Below are 15,205 nucleotides of genomic sequence, written 5' to 3' on the forward strand. Positions count from 1 at the left end.
GGTCGTCCGTCGCTGTCGTGTGTTGTGTTGTGTGTCGTGTGTGTGTGTCGGCGTGCCGTGGACGGCGTGCGCGCGCCGCGGCGTGCGTGTGTGTGTGAATTAGTATTAGACATCTAAGTAGTAAGGTGTCCCGGTATTCTGACAATTTGTTCGCGCACTTGAAAACTTTGTTGTGGTATTGTACATAGACAACGTTGAATGTTTTTGTAACTACGATTATAATTTTAGTATAAGCGTGACTGAACATATACGCTCGACAAGACGTGATACAGATAAGATAAATAAACATAAACGAACCGTATAAAGTAATCAAAATAACATTTTCAAACATCGTAGCGATAGTCACAATTCAATACAGTTATGAATCGTCACTCTCCCGAGGAAGGTTGTCATCGTTGTCGTTTATTTTGATTACTTTATCACGTTCCGGTTTATGTTTATTTTATCTTATCCTTGTATCACGTCCTGTGTCAGGTAATATGTTCAGTCACCTTATACTATATAAATCTCAGTTAACAAAAAACATTTCAACGTTTTGTCTACTTACAATACCTACCAAACAAAGTTTCAAGTCCACAAATCTGTCAGAATAGCCGGGACACCTTACTTACTTAGATGTCATACTATTCACATCTACTCATCTAATCGCGCGCGCGCGCACGCTACTGCACGCACCGCACACTACACACACACACACACACACACACACAACGGACGCACTGGTGTCACATCATCACACAACACACACATCACACACTATCTCACATTTCTCCTTTTATCTCCTCTACAAACAGTCTCTTCCTTGTTCTCTCATCTCTCACAGTCTCGGCTCTCCTGCTACTCGACTACGTCCTATCTTTTCCTCTTTCTTTACATCCCACTCTGGTAGTTCCCAGTGTTATTGTTGAGGGTAGTACGATCTTATTAACAGTGACAGCAGTGTGGTGCAACACACACAACAAAGTCGACTCCCCGTACTGCGTGTATTTTAATCCGAGACCGTCCCAAACGTCTCATATATTTTGTAATATATATATTCGAATACTCTTTTTCTTTGTGTATAATAAATACGGTCGTTATTATATGTCGTATAATTCTTAATTGCATTTATTGGACTCTTGGCCATAATTTAATTTTCAGTATCTTTGTAGTCATTCCTTTTTATACGGATCTTAATAAGTAGTCCTACAGTGTAAAGACTGACATAACTCTCATTAAGACATAGTTTAATGTTAATAAAGGACTTAAGTTCGTCCAACGTATAATTACGTTTGCTAATTGAAAATAACAATCAATCTTGATATATACGGCTGTTTTGAGTTATAAACCTTTTAGGATTTCGTATATGAAGAAAGATTTCTCCCGGGAAAAATACGAAGGTATTTATATACTTCTGTAGTGATACATGTCGGTGAAGATAACTGGATCGCGAAGTTGTGCGAACATACACGTATTTACAGGATTTCCCCCCCGCCCTGTAGAGCGTTCCGTCTAAACCGGTTAGTATTCCGTTTCGTTCGGTCGATTGGTTAGTTTCGTGTGACCCGGAGACCAAAGTCTGTCTCAACTCCACGACGTCCGTCGTCTCCGTCTGTACTTCTTTTTTATTGTGGAAAAACTTGGTCAATTTCGTAGCCTGGTTGTACAGGGTTCATCTCGCCTCGTTTTGTACGTTTATAAATGAACTTTTTCTCCGTGTTATCCCCGTGGAAATTCTGAAAAGTTCTGCGACGTCTATACGATGTTACATGGATTCGCAAGGGGGTAAAAAGTTGCACTCTGATGGTCTTCCGTACAACATATACTTTTACGAAACACGGTAGACACGTTAAACGTCGTATGAGAGGATATGCTTCCGTTGTACTTGTCCTAAGTCAAGGTGTTTACACGTCACTGGGTTGAGCAGTGTTATATCCAAAATGTTATCAGTCGTAATTTCGCACTGTGTCTACGACGTCACTAAACTCTTTTTGTCCTTTCCTCTTGCGTGAATTTGCACCGCGTTTTACTTTACGTTCTAAATTTCCGTTACCGAGATTCTCCTAGTCTTTCTTTTAGAGTGCGTGCGTGTGTGTGTGTGTGTGTGTGTGTGTGTGTGTGTGTGAGAAATAGAGGGTGACAGAGTGTTTGTCTGCATGTCAGGGGGAAGCAGAGTAGGAGTGTCAGCCCGGCGTGAAGCTGATGCGTCAGATGTCAGAGGGAAGTGTCGGGGTGTCGTCCCCTCGGGGGTCACAGTGTCAAACCAACACTCCCATCATGCTCTCTGTTTAGATCATTGTCACTGTCGTCACACCACCGTTGTGTGTGTTGTTTCAGCTGAGGCATGACGACATAAAATAGCTCTGCAGGGTTTACAGAGTTCCATTTTAAACTTTGTAAAGACCTTTTTAATGCCACATCTACAGCAATTTATTTCAGGATCATGCTTGCCAACGTATGACCCTGAAACCGGTATTAAATTAAAGTCTGATGGAAATCCAGTAGGAAAAATATGGCCTAGAATTATTCATCAGTATGTCACATTTCTGACTGTATTAGAGTATTCTGTATAAATTACAATTATTTCCTGAATTCAACAGTTGCATATTATGAAACGATTAACTTTATTGTTAGTAGAACTATATATGCCAGACAAAACTCAATATTTTGGAAACTAAACATAACTCTTTCTAAAGAGGCCCTTTTATGCTTCCATAACATATATGACATCACTATGTAACACTTCTATTGACTAGCGCTTCAACACCTTGTATGTATAGGCTAAGGGGCGGGACATCTCCAAGCAGTTGGCCAATCATAGCAAAGCAAGCCAGCTAACCAATCAAAGCACACTGGGCTCTGGTTTCAGACAGAGTGAGGTGCTGCAGCACAGGCAGCATGAGAAAAATAACACACTTTTTGAACATTAAAGCATGGAAACATGTCACAGTAGAGGGACAAAATGCAAATATTAACTTGAAAAGAGCACAATAGGGCACCTTTAAGACTTTTCAAGACCTGCAGATATGCTACAATGTACCTAAGCGTTCCCCATTTTTCACGTGAGATAAAGAAGATGTTGTATATGAAAATGTTTGTCCATCTGTGCAATTTGCAGCATATCTCCTATACGAGCAACATGAAAGGATTCAGTTCCACAAATGTGCAGTGACCCAACTCGTCACATATATGTGTTTTACAATAGTAGCATTAAACGTGACAGATGCTGCCAGTGATTTGAGAAAAACAGGAAAGGAGAGCACTTAAAGTGCCAAAATGAAGCAAGAATTTACAAGCAATGCTCTAGAGATCAGAAGAAAATTACAACAATGCTGTCTGATAAATAAACATACAACCCTGCAAACATTAATTTAATATTTCTTTTTTTCGGCCTTCCTCAAAGCTCTTTTCCCACAAGCTATTAACCTGCAAATCAACAACTGTTTCATAAATATCCAACCCAGTCTCACAAAAAAACGTGTAATAACTACGTTGGTCCACAACTTGGGACGTAGTATTTCTACAAAAACGCCTCTGAAATTGTAAGATCCCTACATTTTTTTTCACCATTCATTTCCAATGGCTGGAATCTATGTCATGTGATCTTCAAATTTCTCCCTGCAGAAAAAAAGAACATGGCCGACATTCGTTTTATTCTCGGTGGAAAAGCCTATTTTAAGGTTAGTTTGGCCATTAAAATGCGTTTTGATGTCATTTGATGCGAGAAATATGAGTTGTTATTTCAGTCTCTACTGGGAATTGTAGTTTTAAAAGATGTTTTCGTATTTCCCATAATAAGAAGTTGCCAGTATTAAACTGTGTACATCCCTACGTCTTATACTTGTCAAATTGACCACCTCTATGTGTGTATAACTATCTAGCAGGAACATTGAGCGTGACCACTCCTTGGACGTGGTGGGTTCAACAAGTAGAGGCGGGAACAGGGTCGCACCGACTTGTTGTTATTTATTTCTATGTGTGGGGGGGCTTAATAAATTATATTTTGTATCTTAAACACACTAATATTGAGTTACCTAAATGTATTTGTTTGTGAACGTATAAACGTTGCAACGTGTACGACTAAAGGTTGAACCTAGTTATTTCATAGTAGAAAGTAGAATTCTGGCTAGCTACCGATGACCGGTATTAAACGTTTAAACGGAGACTTGGAACTTTTGCAACGGTACAAAGTCCGAATAGTTCAATTGTGTCCTCCCAGTGTTTGTATTTTGGTCGGACATTTATTTCGAGAAGACTGGATCGTACCGTACACCCGATAATTACGGACGGGTAATAGCCCGTGTCGTTAAAAGTGGGTAAATAATTAATATACAAATTTAAACTCACAAGGATAGNCACCATTAAACAGTTACACAACATAACAGAAATAATATAGATAGCAGCGTCCCTATAGCAACCACCTTGGTAACAATGAAAACGTTGAATGGACACAATTTCCTGAAGTAATCTTCGTAATAACTAGCAAACTAAAGATCATGTGCATCCACTGCACACATAATCTGAAATAACAACTCATATTTCTTTCATCAAATGACATCAAAACGCATTTTAATGGCCAAACTAACTTTAAAATAGGCATTTAAATTTACACCGAGAATAAAACGAATGTCGGCCATGTTTTTTTTTTCTGCAGGGAGAAATTTGAAGATCACGTGACATAGACGCCAGCCATTGGAAATGAATGGTGAAAAAAAACGTTTTTGTAGAAATACTACGTCCCAAGTTGTGGACCAACGTAGTTATTACACGTTTTTTTGTGAGACTGGGTTGAAATATCCCATGTTTTTAATCTCGCTTTTCTAAAGTCTATAACCTTGCTTTTATTAAATATGACTAAAAGCTGTGTTATTTAGTTTAATGTTATTTAAATTGCATTCTTTTTATTCTCTCCTGTTTAATTGTATTGTTTCGTGTGCCCCCTTTAAATTCAGCTGGTTTGCACATCATTTAACATAAAGCCCACTTTTATTACTATAATGATATGCATTAAAGTGAATACTACGCACAGAATATGTGAATGAATTAGTGCACAGCATGAAACAGCATAACTAATACTGCGTGTGTGTTCATATGTGTGTGCATTTGTCCACGGTCCATTCAGTCGACGCGCAGCACTATTTAAACCCTCCTCCGTCCTTGATCAAGGAATCAGGACAGGGTGTTGCCATGGAGACCCAGCTCTATAACAGTTGCCACAGCGATTAGAAGAAGAGCTGAGCTGAAGTGGTTGTTAGGGCGACCGTGCAGTGAGAGTGAGAAAAGGAGGTAAGGGAGACGCCTGGTAAACACGCTGGAAAACAAGTGGCGGGGTTAAGTTGAGAAAAACCCCCTGTGTACTCCACCCTGTCAGCTTGGAGCAAATCAAGCGCGCCCCAACTGTCGAAGAAAGGTACCCCAACTGACAGAAAGCAGGAAATTACTAATTTCCTCTCAACGGGTAGATGTCAGATGAATGTGTCTTTGTTTGGTAAACAGCATCAAATCAAATCATGCTCCAATATATTGAAGTCCATTTACTCAAATATTGTAATTAAGTACTCAAATTGAGTATTTTTATTTGATGCTTCTTTATACTACTGCACTTCAATTTGGAAGCCAATATTGTACTATTTACTCCATTACATTTATTAGACTAAATTAGTTACTATTTACTTTACAAATTAGGATTATTAGTAGTTAATACAATATATAAATAAACAAATAAATAATATAATTATAGGTTAAGATGTGAGCGGTAGAATATAATTCAAAGTCCCTCCACCTTTAGCAGCTGTAATGAACACATTAACGCAGCAATAGTTATACTCCAGTAATTTCATATATATGATTAGAAAATGGGACATTTTGCACAATAGGTGCTTTTACTATTTTAATGTCAATACTTTTGTACTTTTACTTAAGTATGACTTAAAATGCAGCACTTTTACTTGTAACGGAGTATTTTTACACAGATATTTTATTTATTTTAAGTAAAAGTAGAGTACTTCTTCCACCTCTGGAAGCACGGCAACACAACCCGTCTCTGATAGGTAGGAGAGCCAGTCGGTTTCTATCCAGCTGTTGTTAACTGGGCTAACACAGAGCCTGTCACGTTGCAACACGGCAAACTGATGGAGGACATGTTTCCTGTGTGCATACAGGTCACCCATCCCTCGCCACCGATGCTGACCTGGAATCACTACCTCTACTGGGTTAAGTTAAAGCTTGGCAACTGATCGTTTCTTTAAAGGCCTAAAAAAAGGCGGCTCTCTACGGACCACTGAGGCGTACAGGATTGATTAGTGGCAAAGTCTGTCCAGGCACAAGTATGTCACCTCTCCAGGGAGGGACGGACCAGTAAACAACCACAGAATTGGTCTTGGTGTCTGAGCAAAATCAGCAGTAAAAGGTTTTCACAGGAAACTAGAATACAGGCAGCAGGAGTTAGAAGAGAAGGTTTGTGTGACCTGGGCTCCAGCCTTTTCAGCAGAATGGCGTAAAAGCAAACTCTTATTCTGGTTTTGAGGCTTAAGGCGATGAGAGAGAGACTTGAGGCAAAGGTGAAAAAAACAAGAGCATGCCGGTGTTTTATAAACGATGGGCATTTATTGTATTTGACCCGTTGGCTTGGCCCACTTACCAACTCGGTCAGCCGTCGTTGCGCAGCGGCGGCTGTGACACACAGCTCAAGGAGGCAACTCTACTTGAATAACCTTAGCAAACAATTGCTGCAATTTGCCTCATGCTTGCACTCTTTCTCACTCATAACTCAAATCCAAGCCCACAGAAACATTCTAACCAAAGGCATCTCCATTTTATTGAGTGTGACTTGAGGATATCATTATCTCCAATGTCCATCACAAATAAGTGTATATAAATCTGCCAAGAAATCTGAAACAAAAGGCACTCTTTATGTCCCAGAACTTGGCTGAAAATCATCTCTTATTTACAGTTTTGTTAAGAAACCCAGTGATAGTTGTTGGTACATCCATGGGTACATTCCAAACAGGTACAGCTTACAGCTACTAATTCGTCATACTTTTAAAAGGTAAAACATTTTTGTAGCCAACAGTTTACTAACTGGGGGAGGTCAGTGTTAGGAAGGCTGAGTTATCTTGATTTTGTCTGCGGTTGAACCCACAATGTCAGACATTGAAAACTCCTGGCTTAGTCAAACCTAATTCTGCCCTGTTTGATAACCGAGCTTCTGCTGCACCAACACTTAAACACATGTTGGAGAGTGGGAGTGTGGGCGGCTCCCTTTGGGCGAGCATCAGCTTCAAAATAACTAGCTTCAACCAATCTAGCGGTTAGAAAGAAATCCGGCATGATTATATGTATTTTACACAGTTAGGAAGCTAAATCAAGCCGCACCGAGGAGGTCTAATGTCAAAGCACAAAGGATTGGACTCTGTTGACTCACAGCCTGACACACAGGATACAAACACAGATGCAGGAAGCTGAGTGAAGACAGTGTCATGATCTCCATCTTACCTATCCAAACATCATTGCCAAACCAGGAGAGGTTCTTCTGGGAGCTGTCATAGTAACTGATCTTCTTGTAACTGCCTCCTAGATGAGGAAAAAAAGGAAAAATAGAGTGAAAGAATGAAAGGAAGGACACAACATCACGGAAAGAAAGAAAGCTTAATTAGTATTGCTTGTGTAATTCATTTCCTCCCCTGGATCGTGATCCCTATACAACTTGACATAACTACTCTATTCATAAACCACTATTTAGCTATTATTGTATTATTCCTGTGCTTTCACATTAATGGTTTGCGTGGGTACAGGAAATAAACACAATGAACTGAAAAGAAATGAGGAATGAAAAGCTGCATAAAGAAGGACAAACAAAGAAGTACCAAGGGGAGAAGAAGGAGGAAAGAGAAGAAAAAAGGAGCTTATGTGGCAGTCTTGACCAGGAATACTGATGAGGTCCCCGAGTGGCTCAGGGATGCAAGTCAGGTCGTCTCATTGTGGATGTCAAATTACCTCGACACCACAACAGGAAATATGAGACAGAGTGTGAGGGGAAAGGGGCAGGATTATAAATCCTCATCCTTTAGGACGCCAAAGGGAACAGAGGTAGAAAATAATCCTCACCCTTATCCTGTGCGGGGAAACTCATTAACTCACTGGTGACAAATAGGATGCCAGTTCCAGGAAAGGCTTAAAACTGAGGTTTGTGGCCAATTAGAGTTAAGCCTTGAGTCAACAAAATCCTGCATCAGACCATTCGCATGTTCAATTATAGGATATTGAGACCAATCTCACAGAAGCCCGCAACAATCCCTCACCGAAAAAAGAGGCTTTGCTCTGAAATGAGCAACAATTGATACATAAGGGAAACACTCAGCTGTGATGTTTTCTTTAAATTAATAAGTGACATTGTTTACTTCAAAACAACATCTGTGGGAGGACAGTGAGTGTTTTACCTTGCAGTTGCTCGATAAGAGTCATCGCCATCCTGGATCCCTGGGCGTCAAACACCACTTGGCCCTGAGACACAGAAGAGAGGAAGTGTTTTTTTTTGCTGAAAATGATTAAACTACTTCCTTGAAGGAATAGCTTGACATTTTTGATAAATACACTTACAGGCAAATTCACAAGAGTTGAATTGCAGCCGCTGGTAGCTCCAAGAAAGGCAAACACTATCTGCTCTTATCTCAAGGTCCAAATCAAATATATTGTGGTAATGGTACTACTGCATAAACACTGCCATACAATGAATAGAAATGTTCCCTTTTCTTGAGTGTGATTGCAATTATCCATGTGGCGAAGCATAAATGTTGCCTTTGTGCCAAGAGCATGGTGGGCATGTCATAAAAAAAACTGAAATGTTTAGACCGCAAGCTACAGGTCCTGACAGACGAGGTGCAGGCTTTGAATTAAAATGCGACAGAGATAAACCATATTTAGGATTTAATATCCCAGTCTGTCAGTGCTGCTGGTGTTTTTTATCCGCACACCTTAGGACTGTAAAAGAAGATGGCATAATTTGAAGCAAAGAACAAAAGAAAGTCAGGGCGTGACACCCCTTATAAACGTGCTTCAGGTACCACCGACTCTAAGTGTTTTCAGTGATACTGCAAGGGCTTATATGTGCTGATCTTTGTGAATTTTTGTTTTTCCAATAATGCTCATTTGCATAGAATGGGACCAATCTTGCACCAGATGTATACATTAGCTTATTTATATACGTGAAAAAGACGCATTTTGCTTGGCGGCACAGTCAGGGGTATATACGTTTCACTTTGCTTCGAGGATTATACGATTTCCTTTCGTCCTTTTTATTCACATTTAGATTCCAAGAAAGGCCACACAAATTAACTTCTGAATTGCTTAAGGACTGGAAACACTTGCTTTGGTTGGTAACAGCTAAATATATGGTAATAAATATAATCTTTTTGTAAAATAGGATATTCTTACCAACATTTTTGATGTGTTTTTATCTCCTAATATATAAGTTTATATAACCTGGATAGAGTGTTTGCCTGTTTTCAACCTGTTGGATCATCTGACAGTGTATCCACTTCATTCACACCTCACTGTAGCAATTTTGCAGTGTTCCTATTTGTAACCATTAACAGAAATGATGGATACAAATAAGTGGTAAATTGTCTTTAACATATGTGTTCTCTAATGCAACACACTACAGCAGCTCAGCCACAACTTAACAAAGAGAGGTGTCAATTTAACTATATGTCTTTTATTGAGGTTGTAATGTAGTTTGCAGTGGTGATGAACTGGACTGCATTATATTGACAGGTGCATATCATTTTTGTCATGCTCTATTTAACAAAACATGGGGGGGAAAGATGACCAGAAACAGTTTTCAGTATAATGCAGTGCACTGCAATACAACTGAGAATTAAGACTTAAGATATAAACAGATAGTTGAAATTACAAAAACAGACCATCAGAAGCTTTTTATAAGCAGCATGTGAGTAAGAGCTGCTGGATTGCAGTAGATGTCACAGTCTTGCTAATGAGGTGTACAGGGAATGCATGTGAACAGTTATTAGTACATTAATTACACTATATTCAACTATTTCCATCCTGAAATAGTGTACACTCGGGTCCTTTTATCCTACCACAAGGACTATTTCTAAACACTGCATATTGATGTATAATAAATAAATTAACAGGAGCAGAAAAACATAATTTTTTAATTATCTATAATTCTTTTTTTATCATCTTTCTCACTTACCGAAACACCTTCGAAGGAGCTGGTGTTGAGGGCCCTGTAGATCTCGGAGGTGATGTCATGGTTGTTGTAGTTGAAATCCTCCAGTCGTCGACCCTTAGCCTTCAGGGGGGCCACGGTCTTATTGAGGGCGAGGGCCAGAGCCCACACTGCATCGTAGGCGAGAGGAGCCTCCTGAAACCCCCCGGTGTCCTCTGGGTTCTTTCCACCGAGACGAGACATCAGGGCGGCGATAAACTCCTGCGACGTCTGGAAGAGACATGACAGGAAGAAGATCACAGAGAACTCTTTCCTAAGAAATGCAAAGCTTCAAACAAGACAACAAAGTGTCTATGAGGATGATCTGGAGGATTTATGGAGTAACGCCTACATGAATCCACACTTTCCCGATTCAAGTGGGTTATTTTGTACAAGAAATCGTCTTAAAACCTCAGGGTTTCCTCAATTTTTGGCAACCGCGGCAACCCGCCAGGCCTAAGCCGACCCCCCACTAGGCCTAAGCATCTTATTACAACGTATATTGAAGATGTTAAAGTTTGTGTTGAACACTAGCAAGTGTGGTTATGAGAAAGAGAAAGAAAGACAAGCACATAGAGAGAATAAAATACAGTGAGAAAGGAATGAGAGTGTGTGTGTGTGTGTGTGTGCGTGTGTGTGTGTGTGTGTGTGTGTGCGTGCGTGCGTGCGTGCGTGCGTGCGTGTGTGTGTGTGTCAATGACTATGAAGTCGGTGGTAACAAAGCTGTGCAGTGTGTGTACGTTTCATTTGACTGTGATTAAATGTTACTAATGCTCAAGACCACCAGCTGACTGTGAAGGAGCTGGTTAGTTCCGAAGCTAACAATTCCAAACACCTCCAAAGTTTTTGCAGCAGTTTAGTTTAGTTATTTAAATGTAAGCATAACACCCCAACATTTTGGGTGGAATTGAGAATAAAGACATTCAGTCATTGTGTTCCTTTCGTACATTTAAACATTTTTTTGTAATTAGTACAATTGAGAGTTCTCTCCTGCTAAAAGCAGGGTTACATGACGGGAGATTACAGCTACAAATCATCCAGACGTCCCTGTGGATTTTCTGAGGCCAATTAGGGCCCACACAGCCCCAATTCACGTATGTCAAATTCATCTCATTGAAATTCCACCTTGGCATTTGGCATTTAAATCTGCCACTACCTACTGAAAACTAGCTGACAATGTGCTATTGCAAAACCCGCAATACTGGAACACCGGCTCCACCTGAATGCTCTATCTAAAAGAAAAATGCCAATTTCGAACCTGGAAATTGAATTTGAATAGATTGACTATGAGTTCAGGCTGTAATTCTTATCACCCGCCGAGCAGCACGTCAACAGCAGAATCAGCAGGTAGCGGCAGGTGCTGTATGAATATAAACAACAGCTGCTGATGGAGTGCGAGAGAGAAAAAGGAGGGGTGTTGGGAGAGATGGGGGGGGGGTGTTGGTGGGAAAGGTGGGAATGATAAGGAGAACTGAAAGGAAAGGTGGGTAAACAAGAAGAATAAAAAAGATGATCCACCGTAGACCAGCAGAGTCAGAGAAGGTCGAACAATGGGGGAGACAGAGAGACGCAGAGGCAGTTTAAGAGGATTAGAGGAGGCGAACAGAGAAGAGCGACGGGCAAAAGAGAAGCAAAGGGCGACTGCCTGAGAGGTACAAATATAAAGAAAGATGTTCAGAAGGAGTGTGACAGCATTAAACATCTATTTTCTACCTCTTATGAAACATAACATTAATTCCTGTCACGCGCAGTTCACTGTAGCTAGGGAGAAAAATAAATATCTCATAGGAATTGATCCTTTTACATGAATGGCTGAACACTTTTGTTAGGGATACGGATAAGAAGAACTGAATAGTTAGAAAGAGAACTGAGTTCATTATAATGAACAGATAAAAAGAGCTCAAAGACAATTAACAGAAAATCCAATAAGGAAGACATCACAGTGTCTAAGTGACTGACAAGCGACCTCTGGACATTACAGTGAAGGAAAACTGAGAGAAGTGGGAAGATATATTATTTTACACAATTTTAGAGCTTATTATTTATTTGTATTTGGTTTTTTCTTTATTCTCAATATAAAACAAGACTATGATTGTTTGTTAGCAGCTCTTTGAGACTTGACTTGGTGCAGCAGAGCTTAAACTAGATATCAGCACGCAAACATGCTAATTATAAACATGTTTTTCTGGTATTGCAAAGTGACATTTGCAAATACTTTTGACTTAGAGGTACACAATTAGTACTTTATCTGCACTTAATCCCTGTTTTTTCTTTAAACCTTTTGGTGATAATTAGCGTGAAGCAAAGTGTTTCTTTTCTCAGGATCTAAGTTCTCCATTATAATATGGAAATGGAAAATGAAACATTGTTTTCCTCACCTGTCACTGTTGCAGGTCACTGAACATTTCTACCAGCCACAAAAAAAAATTGTCAGCCACTTCTGAAATCTATGTATGAGTCAGTGGAAGATATATGGTATATATGTAACATTAATCCGTGATTAATTTAGGGTGACCCAAATGTTTACCCGCCACAGCCACATTTACCCTGCAGGTAATCTGGCAGGTGCTATTTTTATTCCCTGTTAGTGGTGTTGCGCTTCAAAAGGATTTAAGGATGTTCTTGCAATATTTACTTCCATAATTTTACTTCTTATATTTATTTTGGTTTCCGATAGCTTTCTTTAACGATTGTTCCTTAGGTTGTCTGATATGTTGTATTTGCATTTTCATGTATTTGTACCTTGGGAAATACTATTAAGAACTTAATTTCCCATGTGTACAGGTGTGCTCTATTTGATGTCGGTATAATCTGATAAAAACAATGGCATTGTACTTAACTACCTTATGTATTTTGCATTGTGATGGAGATCATTATCAATTAGTTTACTCAATTTCAAAAATACAAAATATTATTGTCAATTACAGGAATGAATAAATATCTCCTTTAGTAAAAATAGAATAGTAGAGGGTGAGATGAAAGTGTTTTGTGAGTTCCCACCATGTTGGAGACGCCGCGGACCGTCTCAGGATTCAGCATGACGATCTCGGTGGTCACGTGACCCTCCACGGCCTCCGTCATGTTCTCCACAGTACAGTCGATCGCTGGGTCTTTGATCTTGAACCAATTGTCTGCGTACCAGCCTATCAAGAACCACACAACCTTCTTCCCATAGAGCTTCTCCTTGAACACCTGCAGCAGGGAGAGAGGGAGCCAGATACGAAGGGAGGATGAAAGGGTGGAAATGATAAATAAGCATGAGGAGAATTATTCCCAGAGATGTATTGAGGGACACTGCCAAACAAGGAAATACAGTCAGACACTCAAACAGCTCATTACAGTGCTCAATTTCAGCTAATAGCCCGCCAGGTTAAGTCTATTGGGATCAATTGAGCAGGAATAAAAAAAACATACTAACCTCACAGAACACCTTCCTGGCTTCGGTCTCATAAAAGAGCCCCACAATGATCCTTGCATCTTGGCGCTGCGTCAAAACATGAAAACAAAACATTGCTTAGTTACACGAGCAGAATATAGCTTCACTACAGCACAGCTTGAAGTGGAAGCACAGCATGCCAAAGTTCCTGCTGCTTCTCAGGACTGCACGTACTGCTGTTCAGGAGTTGCTAATTAGCATGGTGCATTAATTTCCTCTATCAAATCGCCTCTATGCTAATGGTATCGTGTGCAGCTGTGAGCCGGAGGAGGAAGGAGAGGGGGAGAAACGACCAGCAGCTGAGGTGAATTTTTAATCAAAGCACCTTGAGGTTTTTGACAGCGACAGCCGGGTCGGTGAGGAAACTCTGACGAACGCTGATCTCGATGCCTGCCTCCTTCGTCCTTTGCTCCAGATCGTCCAGAGTCTGTCAGATGAAAGGGAAGGACAGAGGGAGACAGACAGGGAGAGGGGGGGAGAGAGGGGGAGGTTAGAAAGGCAGCTGAACCGAGACAGAGAGAGGTGCCGGGCTGAGATCATACCAAAAAAAGAAAAAGAAAAAAAGCAACCAAGTCCGAAGAGACCAAAAATAAAAATTCTGAAGTGTATATGAGAAATGTCAAGAGATGGATGGAGGGTGTGTATGATAAACAAGAGAGGCAGCATTGGAGGGAATAGATTTGAACACAAAGAACACAAGGTGAAAGCAGAAAAGAAGAATGTGAGAAGAAGGAGGAAAGAATGTGAGAGGAGGATCATTAACCTCCATTACAGGAACCAACCCAAGTGTCATGGTATCGACCACCGTGCCTGGGAGAGATGTATTGCTTGATCAATATTTCTCACAGCCAATACTCCGACAAATTACTTCAAAAATCCTCCTTCAATCGCCTGGAGAGATTGAAGGAATATCGCATAGCCTGAGAACACAACGGCTCTCATAAACAAACATAGAGAAGCTGGCAGGCAATAAGGCAACCTGACACTTTAGCAAAAATGATGGAGCCAAAGAAAGTGATACAAAAGCGAGGTGTAGGTATGAAGAGGTAACGTTGCAGTAGAGATGTAGAATGTGATGGAAGCTTTTGAAGCAATGGAGACGAAACTCAGAGAGACACGAGGAGAGCTGGAACTTGATGGCAAACACTGATGGTTTATTTAGAGTTGCGGCCGGAGAATTGACAAGTCGTGCGCCACGAGGTGACACAGCGGTTGCCAAACCAATTCTGAAGAACTCTTCTGTAGCTCGAGGTTTTAACTTGTTCGGAGTGTAATAATCAACATTCCTCATCAGTGAGGCTAAAGCAATAGAGAGGCGAAGTCCCTCCCTTTCCGGGGGACCTCCATGGGACCTTATTTCGGATAAATTATGTATTGAAGTCAATGGCGAGAGAAAGATTACCTTTCGATCCCGTTTGAATTGAGCCACGAAAGTAAGACTTTTTTTGACTGAAACCGCTCAATGAACTACATCTCCCGTCTCGCACCACACACCAAGAAGGCCGCCACATTGGCACATTTAACTTCTTTCTTTCAGAATGAGGGGAAAAGTATTAAAAGAG

General features: G+C 40.4%; 1 protein-coding gene across 1 annotated transcript in view; it reads right to left on the minus strand.

The window, feature by feature from the left end:
- LOC104964844 (gamma-aminobutyric acid type B receptor subunit 1) overlaps nt 1-15,205 on the minus strand; it is an 81,824-nt gene that overhangs the window by 31,800 nt on the left and 34,819 nt on the right. The window contains exons 10-15 of the mRNA XM_010793729.1: nt 13,969-14,070; nt 13,626-13,691; nt 13,208-13,399; nt 10,193-10,438; nt 8,418-8,481; nt 7,474-7,551 (exon numbers count right to left, since the gene is read on the minus strand). Coding sequence (XP_010792031.1) covers nt 7,474-7,551; nt 8,418-8,481; nt 10,193-10,438; nt 13,208-13,399; nt 13,626-13,691; nt 13,969-14,070 — 748 coding nt within the window. The remainder of the gene's footprint in view (nt 1-7,473; nt 7,552-8,417; nt 8,482-10,192; nt 10,439-13,207; nt 13,400-13,625; nt 13,692-13,968; nt 14,071-15,205) is intronic.

The sequence above is a fragment of the Notothenia coriiceps genome, unplaced genomic scaffold (assembly GCF_000735185.1).
Source record: "Notothenia coriiceps isolate Sejong01 unplaced genomic scaffold, NC01 NC01_scaffold00037244, whole genome shotgun sequence".
Taxonomy (NCBI): domain Eukaryota; kingdom Metazoa; phylum Chordata; class Actinopteri; order Perciformes; family Nototheniidae; genus Notothenia; species Notothenia coriiceps.